This window comes from Terrapene carolina, unplaced genomic scaffold (genome assembly GCF_002925995.2).
Source record: "Terrapene carolina triunguis isolate 2854851 unplaced genomic scaffold, T_m_triunguis-2.0 Scaffold38, whole genome shotgun sequence".
NCBI lineage: Eukaryota > Metazoa > Chordata > Testudines > Emydidae > Terrapene > Terrapene triunguis.
The window spans coordinates 10,320,385-10,342,133 of record NW_020664389.1 but is presented as its reverse complement, the minus strand read 5'-3'; the positions used below and the strand labels follow the sequence as shown (position 1 = coordinate 10,342,133).

The following is a 21,749-nucleotide window of genomic DNA, read 5'->3' as shown; positions in this document are numbered from 1 at the left end:
AACCACACCTCATAACACAAGGTGAACTGAATGACCTTGTCAGGGATTTGGAACTACCCAAGAGTAAGGCAGAGCTGTTGGGCTCCAGACTACATCAGTGGAATCTCCTGGCAGGTGATGTTAGGGTTTCCATGTTCCGTGACCGTCAAAAGGATCTTGTCCCATTCTTCTTCATGGAAGGTGATCTTGTAGCCTGCAACAACATCGATGGTGTGATGGCAGCCCTCAACATCGTTCACGATCCAGATGAGTGGAGACCGTTCATTGATTCATCGAAGTCGAGTCTTAAAGCTGTTTTACTGCATAATAGCAGTGTTTTGCCATCAATTCCAGTTGGTCATGCAGTCCATATGAAGGAAACCTATGACAACATGAAACAACTTTTGAGGTGCATAAACTATGACCAACATCAGTGGCAGCTTTGTGGCGATCTGAAGGTTGTTGCTCTCTTGCTTGGTCTGCAGACTGGATACACACAGTACTGCTGTTTTCTCTGCGAATGGGATAGTCGTGCAAGAGATTCCCACTACATCAAGAAAGGTTGGCCACTCCGACAGTCATTGGAGCCTGGGAGGAAAAGTGTTCAGCATCCACCACTTGTTGAATCAAGGAAGATTTTGTTACCACCCTTACACATCAAGCTGGGTCTGATGAAGAACTTTGTCAAGGCCATTGACAAAACACAAGCAGCTTTCAAGTACCTCCGTGGAAAATTTCCAAGGTTAAGTGAAGCTAAGATAAAGGAAGGTGTCTTTGTTGGTCCTCAGATTCGTGAACTTCTTCGAGATGATGCATTTGACCATGCACTGCGTGGCAAGGAAAAGACGGCATGGAAAGCCTTCCAGTTAGTGGCAATAAATTTTCTCGGAAACAACAAGGCAGACAACTACAGGTTGTTGGTGGAAAACCTCCTCAAGGCATACAAAAGCCTTGGTTGCAACATGTCACTAAAGATACATTTTTTGCACTCTCATCTAGATTTTTTTCCACCGAACTGCGGAGCAGTGAGCGACGAGCACGGCGAGCGACTTCACCAGGACATTGCAACAATGGAGAAACGCTATCAGGGCAAATGGAGCCCATCAATGCTTGCAGACTATTGCTGGACAGTGACAAGAGATGCTCCATTTAATGAATACAAGAGACAAGCCAAGAAGCGCCGAGTAGACACTGAATAGGACTAAACTATGTACAGAATAGTTTTTTGCCTTTTGTTTCATAATAAATTTTATTTATATAACCCTTTTGCTGATTTTTAAAGTGTTACATAAACAGGACAGGTGAAATATTATCATGTAAAGCAACCATAAACACATGAAGACCTAGGTTTACAATTTATGATTAAAACTCTATCTACACAATATACATAGACCTAAAATGTAAAAACTTAAATATCTTAGACACAGTAGCCAATCAGTTGTTTTAATTGTCATATTTGAATTCAGCACATCGAAATACATAAAAAATAGCACATTTTATCTCTGCAGCAGACAACTTCTCAAAAATTGTAGACCAGTGTTATTAGAATTTAAATGCTGTCTCTGCTCTTTTTTTTTCTGGAAGCCTGACTTCTGTTCTCACTGGTACAGAAATACTAACCAGTAATGCCAGGCCTTAATGTTTATTTTACCTGACTTTTTTTTTTCTTCCCGTATTCCTTTATTTGAATCCAGTGTAATAATGTTTCCTTAATCTGGCTGTCCAAGAACACCTTAGCTTCTCTGGTGTGATGTAGTGTCTGTACTTGTCCCTTGAATTCAATATTTTGTCTTCTACCAGTATAGCTGCCAGTTTGTGCTTCACATACAAGAAGTCTCCTTCTGGCTTCAGACAGGAAGGAAAATCTGACCTATATCTATTGCTGGTCACAACGAGTGTTCCCTCTAATTTTTTCAATCCATGTGCAGAATGAATTTTATGTGCACCACATCGAGGTAATGTGCAGATATGCGCCACCAGTAGAAACCAAAAACCTAGATAAAATAAATAAATAAATATATATATATATATAATATTTTTTTTTTAAGTTACCATAGGGATGATTACTGTAGCCAGGACAGGTTAGGCATTTTAGAACTCACTACTGAAAAAATTAAATTTAAGTGTAAGAGAAATAAAAATTATGAAATACATAAACCAGTAAAAAAACTAAAATAACACACTTTGAAAGAAGTATCAAGAAGTAACAACAACCGTACAAGTATGTGTTGGAAAGTGTGTGTGTGTGTGTGTGTGTGTGTGTGTGTGTGACAGAGACGTGCATTGCCTGTTTAAGTACGCTGATGCCACTTTAAGTACTCTGCCCTTTTAAGTAGATCAGTAAGTTCAGACACAGCAGCAGCTGCCAGCAAGCTCTCTCCATCCCGAGCCCTGCTGTGTTTTCCCCCCACCCCACTCTGTGGAGATGGGGTACAGGGTCGGGGGGAGGGGACATACTGACATCAGCACCCTCCCCCACTCTGCACAGTAAGCAGGAGGCTCCTGGGAGCAGCTCCAAGGCAGAGGGCAGGAGCAGCACATGGCAGTGAGGGGAGGGACACCTGAACTGCATGGCACTTGATAGCCTGCTGGGTGACTACCCAGCCGCTCAGTTTACAGGGAATTTAGGTCACAGCCACAGTTGTAATTTAGTTGGAATGACAAATTTATTTTTCACAAGGATTCTAAGAAAATTAAGTAGTGAGGGAGTGAGAAGTAATATTTTTTATCAAGACTAGGAAATGTTTGAGAAGGAATAAATGGTCAGTTTTCATCATGGCACAAGGTTAACAGTGGCAAGCCTCAAAATCAGTGCAAGGACCAGCATTCTAATATAATCTTAATCTGGAAATGGGATTAATATTGAAGGGTCAAGATTTGCAGATGACACAATTTAGTCAGGTTAGAAGACTTCATATTTAACAAAAGTATGCGAATGGACACTATGATAACGGATGAAATTCAGTGCAAACAAATACAAGAGATTCTATTCTGGAAGAAATAATATGGACAACTCCATACAAATTACTGGGCTCTAAAATGTAAAGTCAGTCGCATTTGGGAGGTTGGAAGAACTGAGTTTACTTGAGCTGTCTAGAGTGTAGACAAACTTTGTCCAAAGTGCAGTGTTAGTGAATATCCTAAAATGTTAGAATGTGTAAGGAATGGGGTAGAAAACTATTGTTGGAAATATAATGGCATTATATGGACTTGCCTGGAAAACTGAGCAGTTTTGGTCATATTAAAGCAAAAAGATAGTGATCCAGAAGTGTGTAACGAATGATTAAAGACTTGCAAAAATTTCCATAGGATGAGTGGAAAGTTTATTGGCAAGCAGGTTAATAAGAGGGAAAGTGAGAAGTATAATAAAAGAACAGTATAGAGGAAGTAAATTGGATGCTATTTACTCTTCCCTGTAATACGACAAGGGGGGATTCAATTAAAATGAAAGGCAACAAATTTAAAGCACATAAAATGAAATTTGTACATCATATATAATAAATCTTTGAAACTCATTGCAAGTGTAAATGAGGTTGAGTTTAGTAGGGTTTAAAGGATTATTTGTTTTGTATGAATAACGAACATCCACAGTTACACTAGACAACCAAAAAGTATTGGGAATATAAACACTCATACTTCAGGGCAGAGGCCAACTACTGATGGAGAGAAGTTGGGAAGAAACTCTTCTCTCCCCCCACCCATGGACAGACTTTTATCACAGCAACAGGGTTTCTTGCCTCTCCCTCTAAGTAACTGATACTGGCTCTTTTCAAAGACCAGATAGTGGTCTGATGAATTCTAGAGGGACCTGAAGTCGGCTTATTATGGAAATTCATAGTGAAGCCGGAGCAGCTATTGCTGCTTCATTGTTCTCTCTCTTTAGCAATAGTGTTTTTGGTTAAACAGTGGAATAAGTTTGGGTAACGTTCCTTCAAAAGGTGGATGCATGGTCAACATAACCAGCAGTGCCAGTCAAAATCCTGTTGATTTGGGAGAAGTTGGCAAGGAATGAAATTCTGACATAGGATGATGTCCCCCCATCCCCCTTTTGGTAGGGAATTAAGATTTTTGTATAAAGCTTATTGTGCTCAGTATCGATGTAGAAAGGTAAATCCTATTCAGCATATTATTGTGCTCCTTTAAGATAACATTACTTGCAGAATTACCAAGAAAACTGAAGCCAAACTGATAGAGCACACTTGGAGTCCAAATTTGAGAAGAAACAGATGGCTTCTTATGTTCACTGCTGTGACAAACTAATAAAGGCCATTTAAAGATCACATTCCACAGTGCAACCAACTAAAATTAAATGCGGTAGAAATAAACTGCTGTGGACCAAGGTCACTATGTGCAGAACTTTGATCCTTAACAATCTGTAGGGGTGTGCTGAACCATACCAAAAATATTTTAAGAAAGTTTTATAAATAGTGCCCATTGCCATTCCCTTGATACTTGGGTTCCTTAGCCTTGTCAATGTGTAAAGAAAGTATTAAACTTTATGGAATAGTAGGGCTGGCCAACCAAAAAAGCTCTTCAGAAATGATCAACATTGTCCCTGTTTTTTCCCAAAGCCTGAGTGCAGCTATTATTTTAGTCTGAGTTTTGATTCAGACTTTGTAGCTGTCAGTATTGTTGCTGTGGGACTTGTTGAGTTTATTTTTTTCCAGACTCAACCTTGATATCTGTTAATACAAAATAAGTCCTTTAGCAATAGTTGACAGTGGACTCAACTGGGAATTGATATGTTACGACTTACAGCTCCATTTAAAATACTTCAAGTAAATAAAACTTTTAAGATGGTTGACTCTGAATTATTTTTGCTTTTAAAGCTTATTTTAATATGATTCAGAAGTCTGTGTGGAAGATTCCAGCAATAAGTATTCTGTGCTGAGAAGAAACTAAGCTGCTTATTTTAATATGGAAAAGGTTTACCATCTAGTCCTTAATTTAAACCCTGTTGAATTCCGAAAGGAGCTTGTATAGTTACAGTAAACATGCATAGTAAACTAGATAAATTAATTTTAATGACTGTATTGTCTCAACATTGCAAACAAATTAATAACTATATTGCTCTTTCAGTTTACCTAGGTATGTGATTAATGCTAGTATTAAACATTCTGGTGTCTTTTGGGAATATGAAAACTTGAATGTTTAACAAGAACACAATTTTAAATTAAGGTAATAAATCAGAATTACCAATGCCACACTCTTCAATTGGCCACACTCCTCAATTGGCATTGGAAGTGTAGTATTTTGTCCCATGTACTTTTGGCTGCATGCCTCTTTATCAGCTACTGTCTTTGCAGTCACGCTTGTGTTCACGTCTTTGCTACATGCTCTGCTGATTACCTTGGAAAAGGGCAACGCTGTAACTGTTGAGATGACCTTTCAGTTTATTTTCTCTTGTGTAATATCAAACGTGAGCTAACACAGTCTTAGTCTACTGATTTCTAGAAAGAAATCTTTTTACATTTTCTACAGCATTCTCCTCAAATATGATGTGGTTTCTCTGTAGTTATGTTTATCCCCCCCCCCCCCCCCAAATCAAAACCCTGCCATGGTAATCACTAAAGAGAAGAGAATGTTTATAGCCAAAAAAACCCAAAACAAAACAAAACCCTGTTTCAGTATGCAATCCATCTACAATTTAGATGTTAAACAGATATATTGAAACAATGAGCATTGAGTGAAATAGCTGCTCTTCAACTTAAAACGTTTGTAGGAAAATACCTTTATAAACAATGGATTGAACAGGAAATATTACATAGTTAAATTGAGCCAGTATGTACTAGCAAAGTATATAAAATGAAAGCTTAAACTCTATTTTTGACTGCTGTAAATGAAAAATGTAGTCTAACTACTCTGATTACCGTGAAAAATAAATGCAGAATAACTTTATGTTGAAATTGACTCAGAGCACTATTTTACCAAGTTTAGTTGTCATTTTTCAAATGGAATACTTGATATCCCAAGATATCTCTCAGATTGCTAGAGATGCTTCTTAAGCCCTGATCCTGCAATGATTTACACAGGTGAGTAGCCGCATTGAAGCAGATGGGGTTGTTTATGTGCATGTATTTTTGCAGGATTGGTGCCTTAATAACTAGTTCTCTAGGCTTCTGGTAGAAAGAAATTGATATTAGGGAAGGGTAAATATTTAAATATTTGTAACTCAGCTCTCAAATATTGGAATCTGATCAGAAAAATCAGTGAAATGACCCATGAAAAAAACAATCAGTATTTAAATCTTTTTCTAATCACTTTCACTTTCACCTTTTAGTTCTGAATTAACAGTGTGGATGTTGAATGTTAAGCAACTGGAAAATACTTGCAAGATGCACTGACTGCCAAATTGCTGTCAGTACAGTCATTAATATCGTAAAATATTTGAGAAAATAAAATAGGGAAAGGGTTACAGTTTTAACTAATTTACTCCATGTTTAAGAAAACACTGTGCCAGCATTTTAAAGTTAGCAATGGTTTGCTTGCTGAAATATTATTAAAATAGGCTGCTTACTTATTAGATTTAATTGCTTATTAGTATTTACATCTCTACCAGAATTAGCAGCTGCTGACTGGAAATGTCAAGAAAAACTTTATAATTATCATTTAATCTTTCCGAGTACTCTAGATTCTTTTCATCATATTTGTGGAAATTAAGAGGTATTTCAGTGCTGGGACTTGCATGTTACTGCATTTTTTATTTACTTAAAAAAAAAAAAATCAGATGATCTGTATGGAGAACTTTAGGCAGAACAAATAATTGCGCATTAGTTATCCATAGTATAAATGAATTCATTTGTCTAACTTTAAACATTGTGTCCAGTTTGTATCTTCCATTATTACTGCAGACTTAGTTACTGGTTTGGAGATGGGGAGAATGCAGTAAACATTTCCCCTACTTTTAATGGAGGTAAGAAAGGTAATTAAAATACAGCTTCTGCTTAGCCCCGCCATAGGCTTTTGTTGACCTGCTCTATTTGTACTAATGAGAGATTGTACCTGCTGAAGAAGCCGCAGACACTCCCTCAAGGTGAAAGGCATAATAAACCTTGAAGGCTGAAGTGACAGTAGGGATAGTTTAAATTGTGTATATAGGGGGACAATAAAGACATTAAATTCATTTTAGATGTAAGCAAATTAACTGCTATGCAAGTAATGTATTAAAATTAGGATAGACATGTATCTTTCTGCTGCAGAAATAGGCACTAAGATGCCTCTGACTTTATATACAGGATTTAGCTATTTCCATCCAGTCTTTCCTTTCTAGTAGTCCTGACTGTATAGAAGACTAATTTCAGCTGTTTGACCTGCGGGGCAAAGATTATCCTATCAAGTAGAAACAAATCTTAATTAAACAGATGGTTGTACTCATCAACAAACATAACTATCAGCGTCCAGAAGTTCAAATGCTTCATATATTAGTTTTTCTGATCAGGATTTGAAAGAAATCTAACTACACTACTGAGGAAATGTAGAATAATTTCAGTTAGTTATAGTGGGATACTACAAGGCTGTGTTTTCTGGAGAAGACGACTTTTACAGTTATCACATACTCGCAAATTTGACCTAATTAACTGTGCCCCATGCAAGGCTTCCATTCTGATTTACTGTACACTAAACATTAATTTCCATAAGAGCTCACAAGGTCTTGTACCTCATTTAAACAATTGAAAATGACAAATGATGTACTGGAATTTGAAAACATAAAAGGGACATTGGGACGCTTACAGTAAATAAAACATACCCATTCCTATATATGCAAATGTTGAACTTTTAACTTTGATTCCAGATTGGTGCTGTCTGCTGGTGATCAATGGAGGGATGAATGTAATGTTAAACCACCACGGGTTCCATGGCATTCCAATGAATAGCTCAAAGAAGAGGGAAAGATGAAGTATTTGCGTATGGAGTGACTTTAATAGTGCAGCTTGAACTTTATAGGGAAAGGACACATTCACCCACACATAGACATCCTTGGATCATTGCAGAAATGAGTGGAATGTTCATTTTTTAAACTATCAGAAAAGCAAAGTGACAGGCTCCTCCAATGGTCTGATCTGTGTAAAGTCAGCCATTGACCTTTGGTGCTTCTAAAGCAAGTTATTTGAAAATTAATCTTTTCTGTTCACTTTATACGTTACACTCCTGCACAAATGTTAGTTCACCTATTCTAAAATATATAAGCTGAATTGAATAGGACTTGAAGAGTGAGTAAAATGGGGAAAGAACAAGTAGAGACTAAAAGGAATAAAGTGGCTATTTAATACAAATGCAAACCTTTCAGCAGATATGGCAAAGTGTAGTAAAGGCTAGACGTAAGTGACCAAAATAGGTGAACTGTTACTACGATGGTAAAGGAGTTTCAACAGTACATTGCATTTCAATGACTTGGAGGAGTGCTCCACAGGCTTTTTGTTGCTGTTGTAAATCCCTTTGCAATGAACTGGTGGATGGGTACACCCTCATCCTGCTTTTTTGCCATGCTCTAACATAAGCATCATATCTAATTTTTTCCTTTCAATATCAATCTGGTTTTGACCTGATATAGTAGAGTTTGCAACAGGAGCAGGAACAGACCTGAGAAGTGTTGCACGTCTCTTATGCATTTCTCACTTTCTTGCACAAGAGGTAGCATGAATGACCATTTCTCAAATAGATACTCTGAACTACAAGCCAAAAGGTCCGTGGGTTCTATTCCCAGATCTTCTACTGACAGCTTTCAGTACTTCTGTGCACTTCACGGCCCTTATTAACCAAGCACATACCCCTCCCTTAGGGGCAGGCAATTACCTTTAACTCATTTTGCAGATGATATCTGGAAGGTTGGTCACTGCAAGCAGAGATGGGATGCTAGAAGCTGGGAATGGGTGACGGGATGGATCACTTGATGAGTAGGTGTTCTGTTCATTCCCTCTGGAGCAGCTGGCATTGGCTGCTGTCAGAAGACAGGATACAGGGCTAGATGCACCTTTGGTCTGACTCAGTGTGGCCGTTCTTATGTCTCTCCCACTCTGCCGTGCTGGCTTTTGGAAGCAATCTAAATCCATGTGCTTCTATAACACTAACAGCATTCTCTTTGTCCCTCTCTAGAGACTAGGTCAGTGAGATATAGAGGCTTATGAATCTCCTAGTACCTCCATGGATGTGATCCTTTAGCGCAAGTGATAGAGGCTAATGCTTTAGGATCTAGAGATCCTGGATTCAATTCCTGTGTATAACTCAAGGAGATTGTTTGTCTATGCTGTCTATAACCAGTAGAGTCAGGAACAGAACCCAGGAATCCTCATAGCTGACATCTTAGGTAACAAATGGTTATCTACCTGAGTCAAGTATGGTGTCTCCGTCTGTGGCCTGATCATCAGAGGCAGGCATCCTACCTTTCCCCTTCCACTTCACTGATAGCAGTAGCAGGTTGAAGAAGTCTGTGCTGGGGAGATGAAGGTTGAGTTCAAATCTTGCTGAAAAACCATGACGGAGTGGGGATGGAGGGCTAATATGTTGGAGTGAGAATTCTGGAATAACTTACTTGTTAGAATTATTTTATATTGCAAAACATTTTTAGTAGTGAATTTGGATGTTGTGCTAACACTTTGTTTTTATTTGGGGTAATGGGGTGTGTTTGAGGGTTACTACTGAATTTATTTGAAAAGGGAAAGCTGAGAGGTCTTGCTAGTGAGCATTTGTGACATTACCCAGGGTACAATCTGGACTGACAGATAGCTATGTCCCCTCAATGCTCCAATCTGGGCTGCCTTTTACCCTGCTTTGCTGTGAGAGTAACCACTCCTGGCCTGATCACACACAGCCTCCAGCATGTAAATCACTCCCAGCTATCTTGTATGAGTGCAGACACTCATTAATTACATAACAGAGCAACACCAGTAAACAAAGTCCCAGACTTTCCAACAAAAATGTGCATCTTGTACTGGCCTCCACCCTCCTGGATGATGCAAGCTCATGTAAAGTCTGTCATTTATTAGCAGAAAATATGTACAAATCTAGTTATCCCAAATATTTCAATCCAAACACAGATTTAACTAAAACGAAGAAACAAATGTATTAAATATGGAAAGGAAGATTGTGACCAGTAATGAGACATACAAGTCAGAATTTGTTACAAGGAAATAAAAGGTAAAATGTGATTAACACTTTGCTTTGTATTCGCTTAGCTTGTTAAGTTAAGGCCTCTCTCCCCACATGGTTCAGCCAGTAAAACTGCAGGAACTCTTTCAGTCTGGATCTCCCTCAGAGTCCAATGCTGCTTTCTTTGTTCCTCGGCTGTTGATAATACCATGAGTAGAGAGCAAGGGAGATATGATTTGGGGTGTCTGCCCTCTCCTCTTATATGCCTTTCTCTTGTGCAAGAATCATCTCCAACCGATGTTCAAGAGACAGTCTGTGTGGCCAGGGACCTGCTTCTTTGTCAAAATATAGATTTGCACCTCCTTCCCCCCCACAATGGAAGAGTGGCCACTTAATCAGATGATGGTCCCTTTGATCCCATAGACAGCTGGCTGAGGTGTTCACTAGTCTTTTGTCTCTGCAGCCAATGAAAAAGACAAGCAGGTCCCCACTTCCTAGACTGCCAAAAACAAGGATGCTAAGAAACTTGATTTATTTGGGAGAAAGATTTATTCTACTGTCAGCCAACAATTTTGGGTGGCGAATCATCAGGCCCTGCTGGGTTGGTACAATTTTAATCTCTGCGCCAGTCTCAGAAACCTCCAGGAATCCCTCCCTCAGAGTTTGGCAGGCTGGTGGTGGAGGGCACGGCGGCGTCCAGATGCTCCCTGCAAATGGCATGGGAGGTGGTGGACTTGGTAGCAAGGGTGGTTGCACTGATGGTGGTCATGTGACATTGTTCCTGGCTCCAGACTGCAGGCCTCTCCCGGGAGATGCAGGCCTCGATCCAGGACCTCCCCTTTGATGGAGTTGGTCTGTTCTCGGACCAAACGGATGAAAAGCTGCACGGGTTGAAGGACACTAGGGCTACCCTTCGCTTGTTGGGCATGCACATGCCACAATCAGCCAGGAAGCCCTTCCGACCACCGCCACTGCCAAGACCCTAGCAGCCTGATCAGGGACCTACGAGGAGAAGGGACGCTAGTTTTAGTCGTCATTGCCCTTCTTCCTCCCGCTCGCCAACCGAGCCTGAGGTAGCCAAACACCCAGGGGGGCAGAAGTGATCGTTTTGAGGGTGCGTCTGAGAGTGACGCTCTAGTCAGTTGACCAGATCCTACCCGCCTTTTCCTCAACCGCCTTTCCTCCTACCGCTTGGCTGAGTCGTGGTTTATGTCGGACCACTGGGTCGTAGACATAGTGGCCCAGGGCTATACCCTGCACTTCCTGGCTGCCCCTCCTTCCTGCCCCTCAAGCCCCATTTTCCCATCCCTCTTCAGGGACCCTTCTCATGAGCAGTTCCTAATTCAGGAGATAAAGACGCTCCTGAGCTTGGGGGCTGTAGAAGAGGAATCCTCTTCTTTCCATGTCGAGAGGAACTACTCCTGCTACTTCCTAATCCCAAAGGCCAAAGGGGGCCTCAGGCCCAGCTTGGACCTGTGTGGTCTCAAGAAGTTGAAGTTCCACATGGTCTCCCTGGCCTCCATCATCCCTTCCCTGGATCCGGGGGACTGGTATGCCGCTCTCGGCTTAAAGGACGCTTACTTTCATGTCTCTATATTCCCAGGCCACAGGCATTTTTTGTGCTTTATAGTGGTCAGGTGTCACTTCCAGTTCACGGCGTTACCCTTTGGCCTGTCTTTGGCTCCCAGGGTGTTCACTAAATGTGTGGCGCCAGTAGCAGCTTACCTGAGACATCGGGGGGGGGGGGGGGGGGTAGATCTTCCCATATGTCGACAACTGGCTCATCAAGGGTAGGTCTCCAGAGCAGATCAAATGGAGCATTGACCTGGTGTGATCCATCTGCAGTGATCTGGGCCTGTAAAACACCGTAAAGTCCACATTAGCGCCAATCCAACACATAGTTTATTGGAGCAGTTCTCGACTCCATGTGAGCCAGGGCCTTCCTTCAGGAAGCATGCTTCCAGGCCATGTTTGACTTGATTGCCCACATGAAGAGCCACTCTCTTACCACAGCCCACATGTGCCTGTGACCTTTTCAGGCATAGTTGGCCTCGGTCTATATCCCCAGCAGGCACGCCTTGGGCAGGGTAGTCATGGTGCCAAGCTGCATCCTCTCATCCTTAGACTGGTGGCTGGATCCAGAGTTGGTGCTACAAGGGGTTCCCTTTGTGACCCCATTTCCGTCGCTTACCCTGGTTTCGGATGCATCGGACCTGGGCTGGAGAGCCCATCTTGGCGAGCTCAACACCCAGGGTCGCTGGCTACACAGCGATCTTGCCCTTCATATCAACGTCAGGGAGCTCAGAGCGGTTTGCCAGGCCTGCCAGGTGTTCTTGCCCCACCTGAAGGGCAGGGTGATGCAGATCCTGATGGACAATACAGCTACAATGTACTACATCAACAGGCAGGTCAGAGTCAGGTCACTGGCCCTTTGTTGGGAAGTGCTCAGCCTCTGGGACTTGTCTGAGACCTGCCATTCATCTGGTAGCTGCCCACTTTCCCGGAGCCAAGAATGTCATGGCAGATCACCTCAGCAGGACTTCTCATCTCGCCACAAATTGTCGCTCCATCCAGAGGTGGTCACCCTAATCTTTCACAGGTGGGAGTCTCCGCAGGTGGACCGTTTGTGTCCAGACAGAACAGGAAGTGCCACGTGTTCTATTCTCTGCAGGGCAGGGACAAGGGCTCCTTGTTGGACACATTCCTCATTCTGTGGTCGGGAGTGTTGATGTACACCTTCCTGCCGGTGCCGTTAATCCACAGAGTCTTGCTCAAGACAAAGCAATGGTCATCCTCATAGCCCCAGCGTAGCCCTGTCACCACTGGTTCGGCATGCTCCTGAGTCTCTCAGCAACCACCCTGCTGCAGCTACCTCATCGGCCAGATCTGCTGTCATAGAACCACTGCAACCTGCTGCACTTGCACCTGAATTTGCTGCACTTGACAGCTTGGCTGCTGTGTGGCTCAGTGCGGACGAATGGGGCTGTTCCACTGATGTCTAGCAGGTTTTGCTTGGTAGCAGAAAACCGTCCACCAGAGCAATATATGTGGCAAAGTGGAAGCTGTTCATGTGTTGGGCCATGGACCAACACATTCACATGGATGAGGCCCTGCTGCAGGACATACTGGACTATTTACTGCACCTTGAGCACCAGGGTCAGTCACTATCTTCAGTCAAGGTAGACCTGGAGGCCATTTTGATGTTCCATCCTCTGCTTTGAGGCTGGTCGGTCTTCGCCCATCCCATGATGGGGCATTTCCTGAAGGGTTTGGAGCGCCTTACCCGCATGTCTGAGACCAGCATTGGCCTGCTAAACCCAGGGGTGTGAGTTCAATCCTTGAGGGGGCCATTTAGGGATCTGGGGCAAAAATCTGCCTGGGGATTGGTCCTTCTTTGAGCAGGTGGTTGGACTAGATGACCTCCCCCTTCGAACCCTTGGCTTCCTGCTCCCTCCTGATTCTCTCCTGGAAGGTCTCTTTCTTGGTTGTTATAACCTTGGCCCGTAGGGTGTCCGAGATTAGGGTGCTCACATCAGAGCCACCCTAGACAGTCTTCTACAAGGACAAGGTCCATCTGTGTCTGCACCCCGCCTTTCTGCCCAAGGTCCTCGCCCAGTTTCACACTGGTCAAGACATTTACTTACCAGTCCTTTATCCAAAGCCTCATACAATGGATGAGGAGTGCAGGCTGCATACCTTGGACGTCAGATGGGCGCTGGCCTTCTACATTGATAGAACAAAGCTGTTCCATAGGTCAACACACACAGTTTGTTGCTGTAGCTGACCAGATGAAAGGTTGCCTAGTGTCAGCCCAGAGAATCTCGTCTTGGATCTCGGCCTGTATCTGCTACTGCTACGAGCTGGCAAGGGTGCCCCTGCCAGCGATCGTGACAGCTCAGTCGACTAGGGCACAGGCATCGTCAGCTGCCTTCCTGGCTCAGGTGCCGATCAAAGAGATCTGTTGGGCTGCGACCTGGTAGTCCGTCCACACGTTCGCGTCACACTATGCATTGGCCCAGCAGGCTTGAGACAATGCTGGCTTTGGCAAAGCAATGCTGCGAGACTGTGAACTGCGGGCACACCTCTGTTGATTCTGCTTGTGAGTCGTCTAGAATGGAATCAACATGAGCAATCACTCAAAGAAGAAAAAACGGTTACCTACCTTTCATAACTGTTGTTCTTAGATGTTTTGCTCATGTCCATTCCATTACCCATCCTCCTGCCCCTCTGTCGGAGTTGTCGGCAAGAAGGAACAGAGGGGGTGATGATGCCGCATGAGCATGGCACTCCAGAGGGCACCACAGCCATCCCCACAGGTACTGCTAAGGCAAAAAATCTCCAGCCGCGCACGTGGGCGCGCGCACACCTAGCATGAACTGGACATGAGCAACGCATCTCGAACAACAACAGTAACCATTGTTAGGTAGGTAACTGTTTTTTCTGTTGCATGCATGCATATATAATCTCCTTGAAATGAAATCCTGGCTCTATTTAAAGTCAATGATAAAACTCCAACTGACCTCAGGGGACTGCCTCATTAAGTTCATATGCATTATAGCGGGTCTGAGGGCTGCTGGGTGCTACTGCAGTATTATTTAAAAACAATGTTGCATACAGCTCTCTTGGGGTGGTTTCTGTGTGGCTTAAGACTGCAGTGTGGCACATTCAGTATGTTGTTGTATAGCAAACTAGAAATTTATAACGCAGTATATAATATCTATAACCAATGGAATGCTCCTTCCACTTGCAAGGAGATCCTGTTGATAATGGAATAATCTTGCCAAATGTCAGATGTTGAACTTTTGAGGCAGGTTTCAGTGAGTTGCTCTTTACTGGTGTGTTTAACCTTTCTCTTAATTTTTTTTATAAATCTTTTCTACGCTTGTGTTTGACATATGTAATGCATGCAAATAAAATTGTTAAAAATCAACTGTTGTACATTTTTTCTTGAAAATGACATCTTTATATTCAGAGGCTTGTAAGACACATTGTGCTGTCTATAGCACTATAAATGAAATTGATCTTAGACAGCGCAGGAATCATGACTCAATTTTGAGGCATGACACCCATGAGCAAATTTACAGAAGTGATACTAGGGGATGGGCATTAGGGAGGTCTGAGTATATTGTTTACTATATCCTGGGGCTTCCCTCTTTTGAGTCACAGTGGTTTCACGGTGAATATCTGTCTTCATAATAAAAGCTGTTGGGGAGATTAATCTTAAGAAAATAATAAAACTCTCTGTAAACATTAATATAAATAAGCCTGTTTCAATTGAAATAACCAACAAATGGGACATCTTGAACCTTTCTATCACAAATTCTCTGCCACTGAAGAGACCTGTTCTGAACCAAAACTTTAAATTAATCTCATAATGGTGTCCAGATGTTGACATTTCCTGAAGGTGTAATATCTTAGTTGTCACTATGATTGATGGTCCCTTTTGAATGAATGACTCTTCAAAGTGGATATCTTTAATAACTCAGTATTATACCACAGTGCTGCCATTCTCTATTTTTTCCTTGCTATCAAAGAAAAAAAAATAGTACCTTAAAATTATTTTGGAGGGGGTAGATGGGGGGTGGGGGAGTAGCTTTAAGTGTACTGGCATAAGTAAATTTTGGAGGCAGCATATTTCTGGCATTTTAGTTTTGTAGATAACACAGTAAATTGCAATTTGGCAGATGAGTAGACCATTTTGCGGTTAGATAGCCATGAAATCTTTATCTTCTCCTAAAAATGATACAAGCTTCAACATATAACACTGGTCTACAATTTTTGAGAAGTCGTCTGCTTCAGAGATAAAATGTGCTATATATTATGTATTTTGACGTGCTGAATTCAAATATGACAATTAAAACAACTGATTTGGCTACTGTTTCTAAGATATTTAAGTTTTTACATTTTATGTCTATGTATATTGTGTAGATAGTAGAGTTTTAATCATAAATTGTTGTGGAAGCAAAAAAAAAAAACTGTCAAAAAAAACCTGCAATGCATAACAGTTTGTTAGCAAAAGTCAGGCTAACTGTAGCCCTAATAACGCAAAATTTGTAAAAGCAAAAATTGTGTAAGGCGGGTAAAAAAAACTGTGTAAAAAGTTATTGCAACCTTGTGTAAATAATATGGAATGTAGACTAAGAGTCTACATTAGTAAGCAAAACAAAATATCAAAATAACCTATGTATAAACAAAATGCAGTTGTTGCTCATTATTGTCTGTAACAAAAGGTATAAATGCTTGCTGTAATTGTTTACTGTTAAAAGAAACCTGCTTAGCTCTCTCCCTCTGCACAATTGTAAAAGTTAATAAAGCATCTAACTTGCTGTACCCAAACAAAAAGTAAAAACTCAGTTTTTCTCCGACAATTTGGGGGCTCGTCCGGGATGGCAACGCCCGCAAAGGCACCGGCAGTTGCTACAAATCGTTCCCCTTCAAACCCCATGGCGCCACAATAAAGGTAAAAAACCTTTTAAAATCTCTATTGGGGTGTCAAAAAAAAACTGTCCGTGGGGCCATCTGTCCCTGTTGGGCTTACACCATCCAAACTTATTAACTGTGCAGCAAGGTCAAATGCTAAGCGGCGTAAAAAAATTGTTTGCCGCCCCCTGTATGCATATGCAAGGTGCATAGGTTTGCACCTGTGTTAAGGGGTTGTTACTGCCTCAGCAAAAGGGGTTTTTACCGCCTCATAGTCCAAACAAAGGGGTTATTTACCGCCTCAAAAGGGGTTTTTACCGCCTCAAGTAATGCATCGAGGTACTTAAAAATAGTACCTAAAGTAAGGCCTTAGTGTGTGTGTGTGTGTGTGTGTGTGTGTGTGTGTGTGTGTGTGTGTGTACACCAGTGTAAATTAAGTGTTACCAAAAAACGCCCAAAGTACTCTGCAAAGTCTTTTGGCTCGTAACCAAAACTACTCTAACGCAAGCCCGGTAACTAAAAAATCTTTTAAAAAATCCAATCCACGGTACGCTAACTCGGCCTGGCATCGTCCGGCAAAAAGGCTACCAGGGTCTAAAAGTGTGTAAACCCATCTTCCCTCCCCTTTTTCCACTCCGTGTAAGCCACTAACAGTCTAACCATCTCACTAAATGCAACAAAGTATGCGGCGCCGTCTCTCTAAAATTAGCCAACGCTCTTTGCTAAAGAAAGGTGTAAAAGATCATGGTTACCCTCGTTAGTCTCTCCTGTGTAAATACCCTGTAAAAAAAAAAATCCTTAGTTTATGTGCCGCTAGCGCGGACAGGGCATCCTCCTCCCTGTGTGTGTAATTAAAAAATGGGTAAAAAACAGTCTAAAAATTCCCTCTCACCCCCTAAGGGTACCCCAGTTTATTTCATGTACGTACATTATGGTCCTAAAACCTGCAGGTATTTAAAAAATTAAAATCATTACACGTGTAAAAATCCATCTAAACAATGCCCACTAAAAGGTACCTTCAATCTAAATAAAATCATACATCTCAAAAAAGCTTTTAATCACCAAAAAACTCAGTTTTTCTCCAACATTGTAAACCTAGGTCTTTTCATGTGTTTATGGTTGCTTTACATGATAATATTTCACCTGTCCTGTTTATGTAACAATTTAAAAATCAGCAAAAGGGTTATATAAATAAAATTTATTATGAAACAAAAGGCAAAAAAACTATTCTGTACATAGTTTAATCCTATTCAGTGTCTACTCGGCGCTTCTTGGCTTGTCTCTTGTATTCATTAAATGGAGCATCTCTTGTCACTGTCCAGCAATAGTCTGCAAGCATTGATGGGCTCCACTTGCCCTGATAGCGTTTCTCCATTGTTGCAATGTCCTGGTGAAATCGCTCGCCGTGCTCGTCGCTCACTGCTCCGCAGTTCGGTGGAAAAAAATCTAGATGAGAGTGCAAAAAATGTATCTTTAGTGACATGTTGCAACCAAGGCTTTTGTATGCCTTGAGGAGGTTTTCCACCAACAACCTGTAGTTGTCTGCCTTGTTGTTTCCGAGAAAATTTATTGCCACTAACTAGAAGGCTTTCCATGCCGTCTTTTCCTTGCCACGCAGTGCATGGTCAAATGCATCATCTCGAAGAAGTTCACGAATCTGAGGACCAACAAAGACACCTTCCTTTATCTTAGCTTCACTTAACCTTGGAAATTTTCCACGGAAGTACTTGAAAGCTGCTTGTGTTTTGTCAATGGCCTTGACAAAGTTCTTCATCAGACCCAGCTTGATGTGTAAGGGTGGTAACAAAATCTTCCTTGATTCAACAAGTGGTGGATGCTGAACACTTATCCTCCCAGGCTCCAATGACTGTCGGAGTGGCCAACCTTTCTTGATGTAGTGGGAATCACTTGCACGACTATCCCATTCGCAGAGAAAACAGCAGTACTGTGTGTATCCAGTCTGCAGATCAAGCAAGAGAGCAACAACCTTCAGATCGCCACAAAGCTGCCACTGATGTTGGTCATAGTTTATGCACCTCAAAAGTTGTTTCATGTTGTCATAGGTTTCCTTCATATGGACTGCATGACCAACTGGAATTGATGGCAAAACATTGCCATTATGCAGTAAAACAGCTTTAAGACTCGACTTCGATGAATCAATGAACAGTCTCCACTCACCTGGATCGTGAACGATGTTGAGGGCTGCCATCACACCATCGATGTTGTTGCAGGCTACAAGATCACCTTCCATGAAGAAGAATGGGACAAGATCCTTTTGACGGTCACGGAACATGGAAACCCTAACATCACCTGCCAGGAGATTCCACTGATGTAGTCTGGAGCCCAACAGCTCTGCCTTACTCTTGGGTAGTTCCAAATCCCTGACAAGGTCATTCAGTTCACCTTGTGTTATGAGGTGTGGTTCAGAGGAGGAGGATGGGAGAAAATGTGGGTCCTGTGACATTGATGGTTCAGGACCAGAAGTTTCATCCTCTTCCTCGTCTGACTCAAGTGAGAATGATTCTGGTGCATCAGAAACCGGCAGTCCTTCTCCGTGGGGTACTGGGCGTATAGCTGATGGAATGTTTGGATAATGCACAGTCCACTTTTTCTTCTTTGACACACCTTTCCCAACTGGAGGCACCATGCAGAAGTAACAATTGCTGGTATGATCTGTTGGCTTTCTCCAAATCATTGGCACTGCAAAAGGCATAGATTTCCTTTTCCTGTTCAACCACTGGCGAAGATTTGTTGCACAAGTGTTGCAGCATATGTGTGGGGCCCACCTCTTGTCCTGATCTCCAATTTTGCAGCCAAAATAAAGGTGATAGGCTTTCTTAACCATAGTGGTTATACTGCACTTTTGGGATGCAAAAGTCACTTCACCACAAACATAGCAGAAGTTATCTGCACTGTTCAGACAAGTACGAGGCATCTCTGCTCACTTTGGCTAAACAGAAATGTGTCCCTTTGCAAAATCAAACACTGACAAATAAGAGAGCACGACACTGTATGATTTCTAGAGCTGATAGAGGGCAATTTGTTCAGCAGAGTGATGTAAGCTTCATTATGATTGCATCATCCATGACTTCTAGGAATAACATGATGCAATTCATATCATGTATGACGCAATACCAGCTTCAGATTGCATCATTCATTGTTCTGTCTAAAAAGCAAGTACTATCCAAACCCAGTCATAGATTTATTCATGGATCCAGTCAAAGATGTATTTTAGTCATTTCTGGTTTAAATTGAGATCCCTTCCCTTTATAACTCACTTATCCTCTGCCATTCCCAAGTCAAGGGTCGTATATAGTGATCCAATAGCATATCTTGAAAACTAGAGTCAATCAACAATTTTAAGCATCATTTTCGTTCTCAGTGACCCAGAATTAGTAAAGTTTGACTACATTTATTTCAGAAGCATTTTGGCTGTAGAGCAGTGTAATAGGCTTGTTTGACTGTTTTTGGACTTGTTAGCAAACTACCACCCATCTGAATACTATGGTGTGTGGGGGAAGGCTAAGTGGTTGCAATCCGTGTGATAACTATTGCAAGTTTTAAGGGCCTGATTCTGTTGCTCTTATTCACACTTGACCTCTTACCTCCTAAAACAGTGAGACTACTCAGGGTAATGGTGACAGAATTTGCCACCAAGATCAAAATGATCACTTCAAGGCTGGGATGTTAATGGTATTGTGGCATTACTAGTCTTCAGTGCGACTACTTGGAGCAATTGAACAAAGTTCAAAGTTCACATAATTTGCATAACTCACCTAGTACTATTTCTTTGTCCAGTAGCTCTCAAATATGTCTGGTATTAAAAGGCCCTTGCCTATGTCTTGCACTGCTGCTGGCCATGACCTGTGGGATGCTAAGCTTAATTAAGATCCTATTGTATTTACATTACTTGCAGTAGAAATTTTCAAACCTATAGGTTTGTTTAATAACCTTATGACTTCTGGGCTGTCAATCACAAATTTCAGTGTGTAGGCTTAAACCACAGACTGTTCCTGTAAAGTGAAGAAACTGTAGGGTGGGATAGTCAATTATTTTTTGTCAAGGTTCCCAGAGAAAATAATTTTAACTAAGTTTTTGGGTCCATTCAAAAGCATCTGGTGGTCGGATTTGGACCACCATCCACCTATTGACTACCCCTACTGTAGGGGGAAGTGAGGCTGGCTTTTTTGTACTGTAAACCTTGTGCTGTATCAAAATATTGGTAAGATAAGTTCAAGTGCATGAAGTAAATATCTGCTATTTTTTTTAATACATAAAGGGATGTATAGTACCATAGTCTGAGGAAACGCCACTGTACTCTGCCTAATCGAAAATACACCTGTGTATACATTAAGATAATAAATTGTCCTGTGTTGATCTGAGTACCTACTATAAATAAGATGGCTAAATTTTCTAAAATATATCTAATGTTGTTTGAAAGGTATACCGTTTTTCATGACCGATTGAAGAACATTGAAGAAAATGAAGGCGGCCTTGATACATTTTCAAAAAGTTACAAAACATTCGGAGTCAATCAACTTGTGGATGGTGGACTATATTGCAAAGAGTGGGCTCCAGGGGCAGAAGCAGTGTTTCTTAGTGGCGACTTCAGTAAGTATTTTTAAAGATTTTTCCATTTTGGTATTTCTTCCCTCTTTTATAATGCCAGATCTATTGTCATAATATAGATTATGGAGTCTGTTTTACTTTTCATTTAAAAAAAAAAAAAAAAAAAAAAAAAAGGCTTTCAAAGTAATTGAAAAAAAATTATCACGATTAATTGTGCAATTAATCGTGCCAGTAAAGAATAATAAATACCATTTAAATATATTTGGATGTTTTCTACATTTTCTAATATATTGATTTCACTTACAACACAGAATAAAAGTGTACAATGCTCACTTTATATATTTATTTTTATTACAAATATTTGCACTAAAAAAGAAACAGTATTTTTCAATTCAGTTAATACAAGTACACTTTGTATTCTGTGTTGTAATTGAAATCAATGTGTTTGAAAATGTAGAAAAATATCCAAAATACTTAATACATTTCAATTGGTATTCTATTTTTAACAGTGCTATTAAAAATGCAATTAATCACAGTTTTTAAAATCATGCTTAATTTTTTGTGTTAACTGCAATTAATTGACAGCCTAATGAAAAGGATATCAAAATCTAAAGTAAGTTTACAAGTTTCCTGATGTCTGTTACCATTTTACCAATATCCTTCCTAGCATCTGAAGTTTTTCATAGAAAGGGAGA

The 21,749-nt window shown here is 41.1% G+C and overlaps 1 protein-coding gene across 1 annotated transcript in view; it reads left to right on the top strand.

Moving 5' to 3' along the window:
• Positions 1-21,749, top strand: part of GBE1 (1,4-alpha-glucan branching enzyme 1) — a 304,322-nt gene that overhangs the window by 66,907 nt on the left and 215,666 nt on the right. The window contains exon 2 of the mRNA XM_026652625.2: positions 20,927-21,096. Coding sequence (XP_026508410.1) covers positions 20,927-21,096 — 170 coding nt within the window. The remainder of the gene's footprint in view (positions 1-20,926; positions 21,097-21,749) is intronic.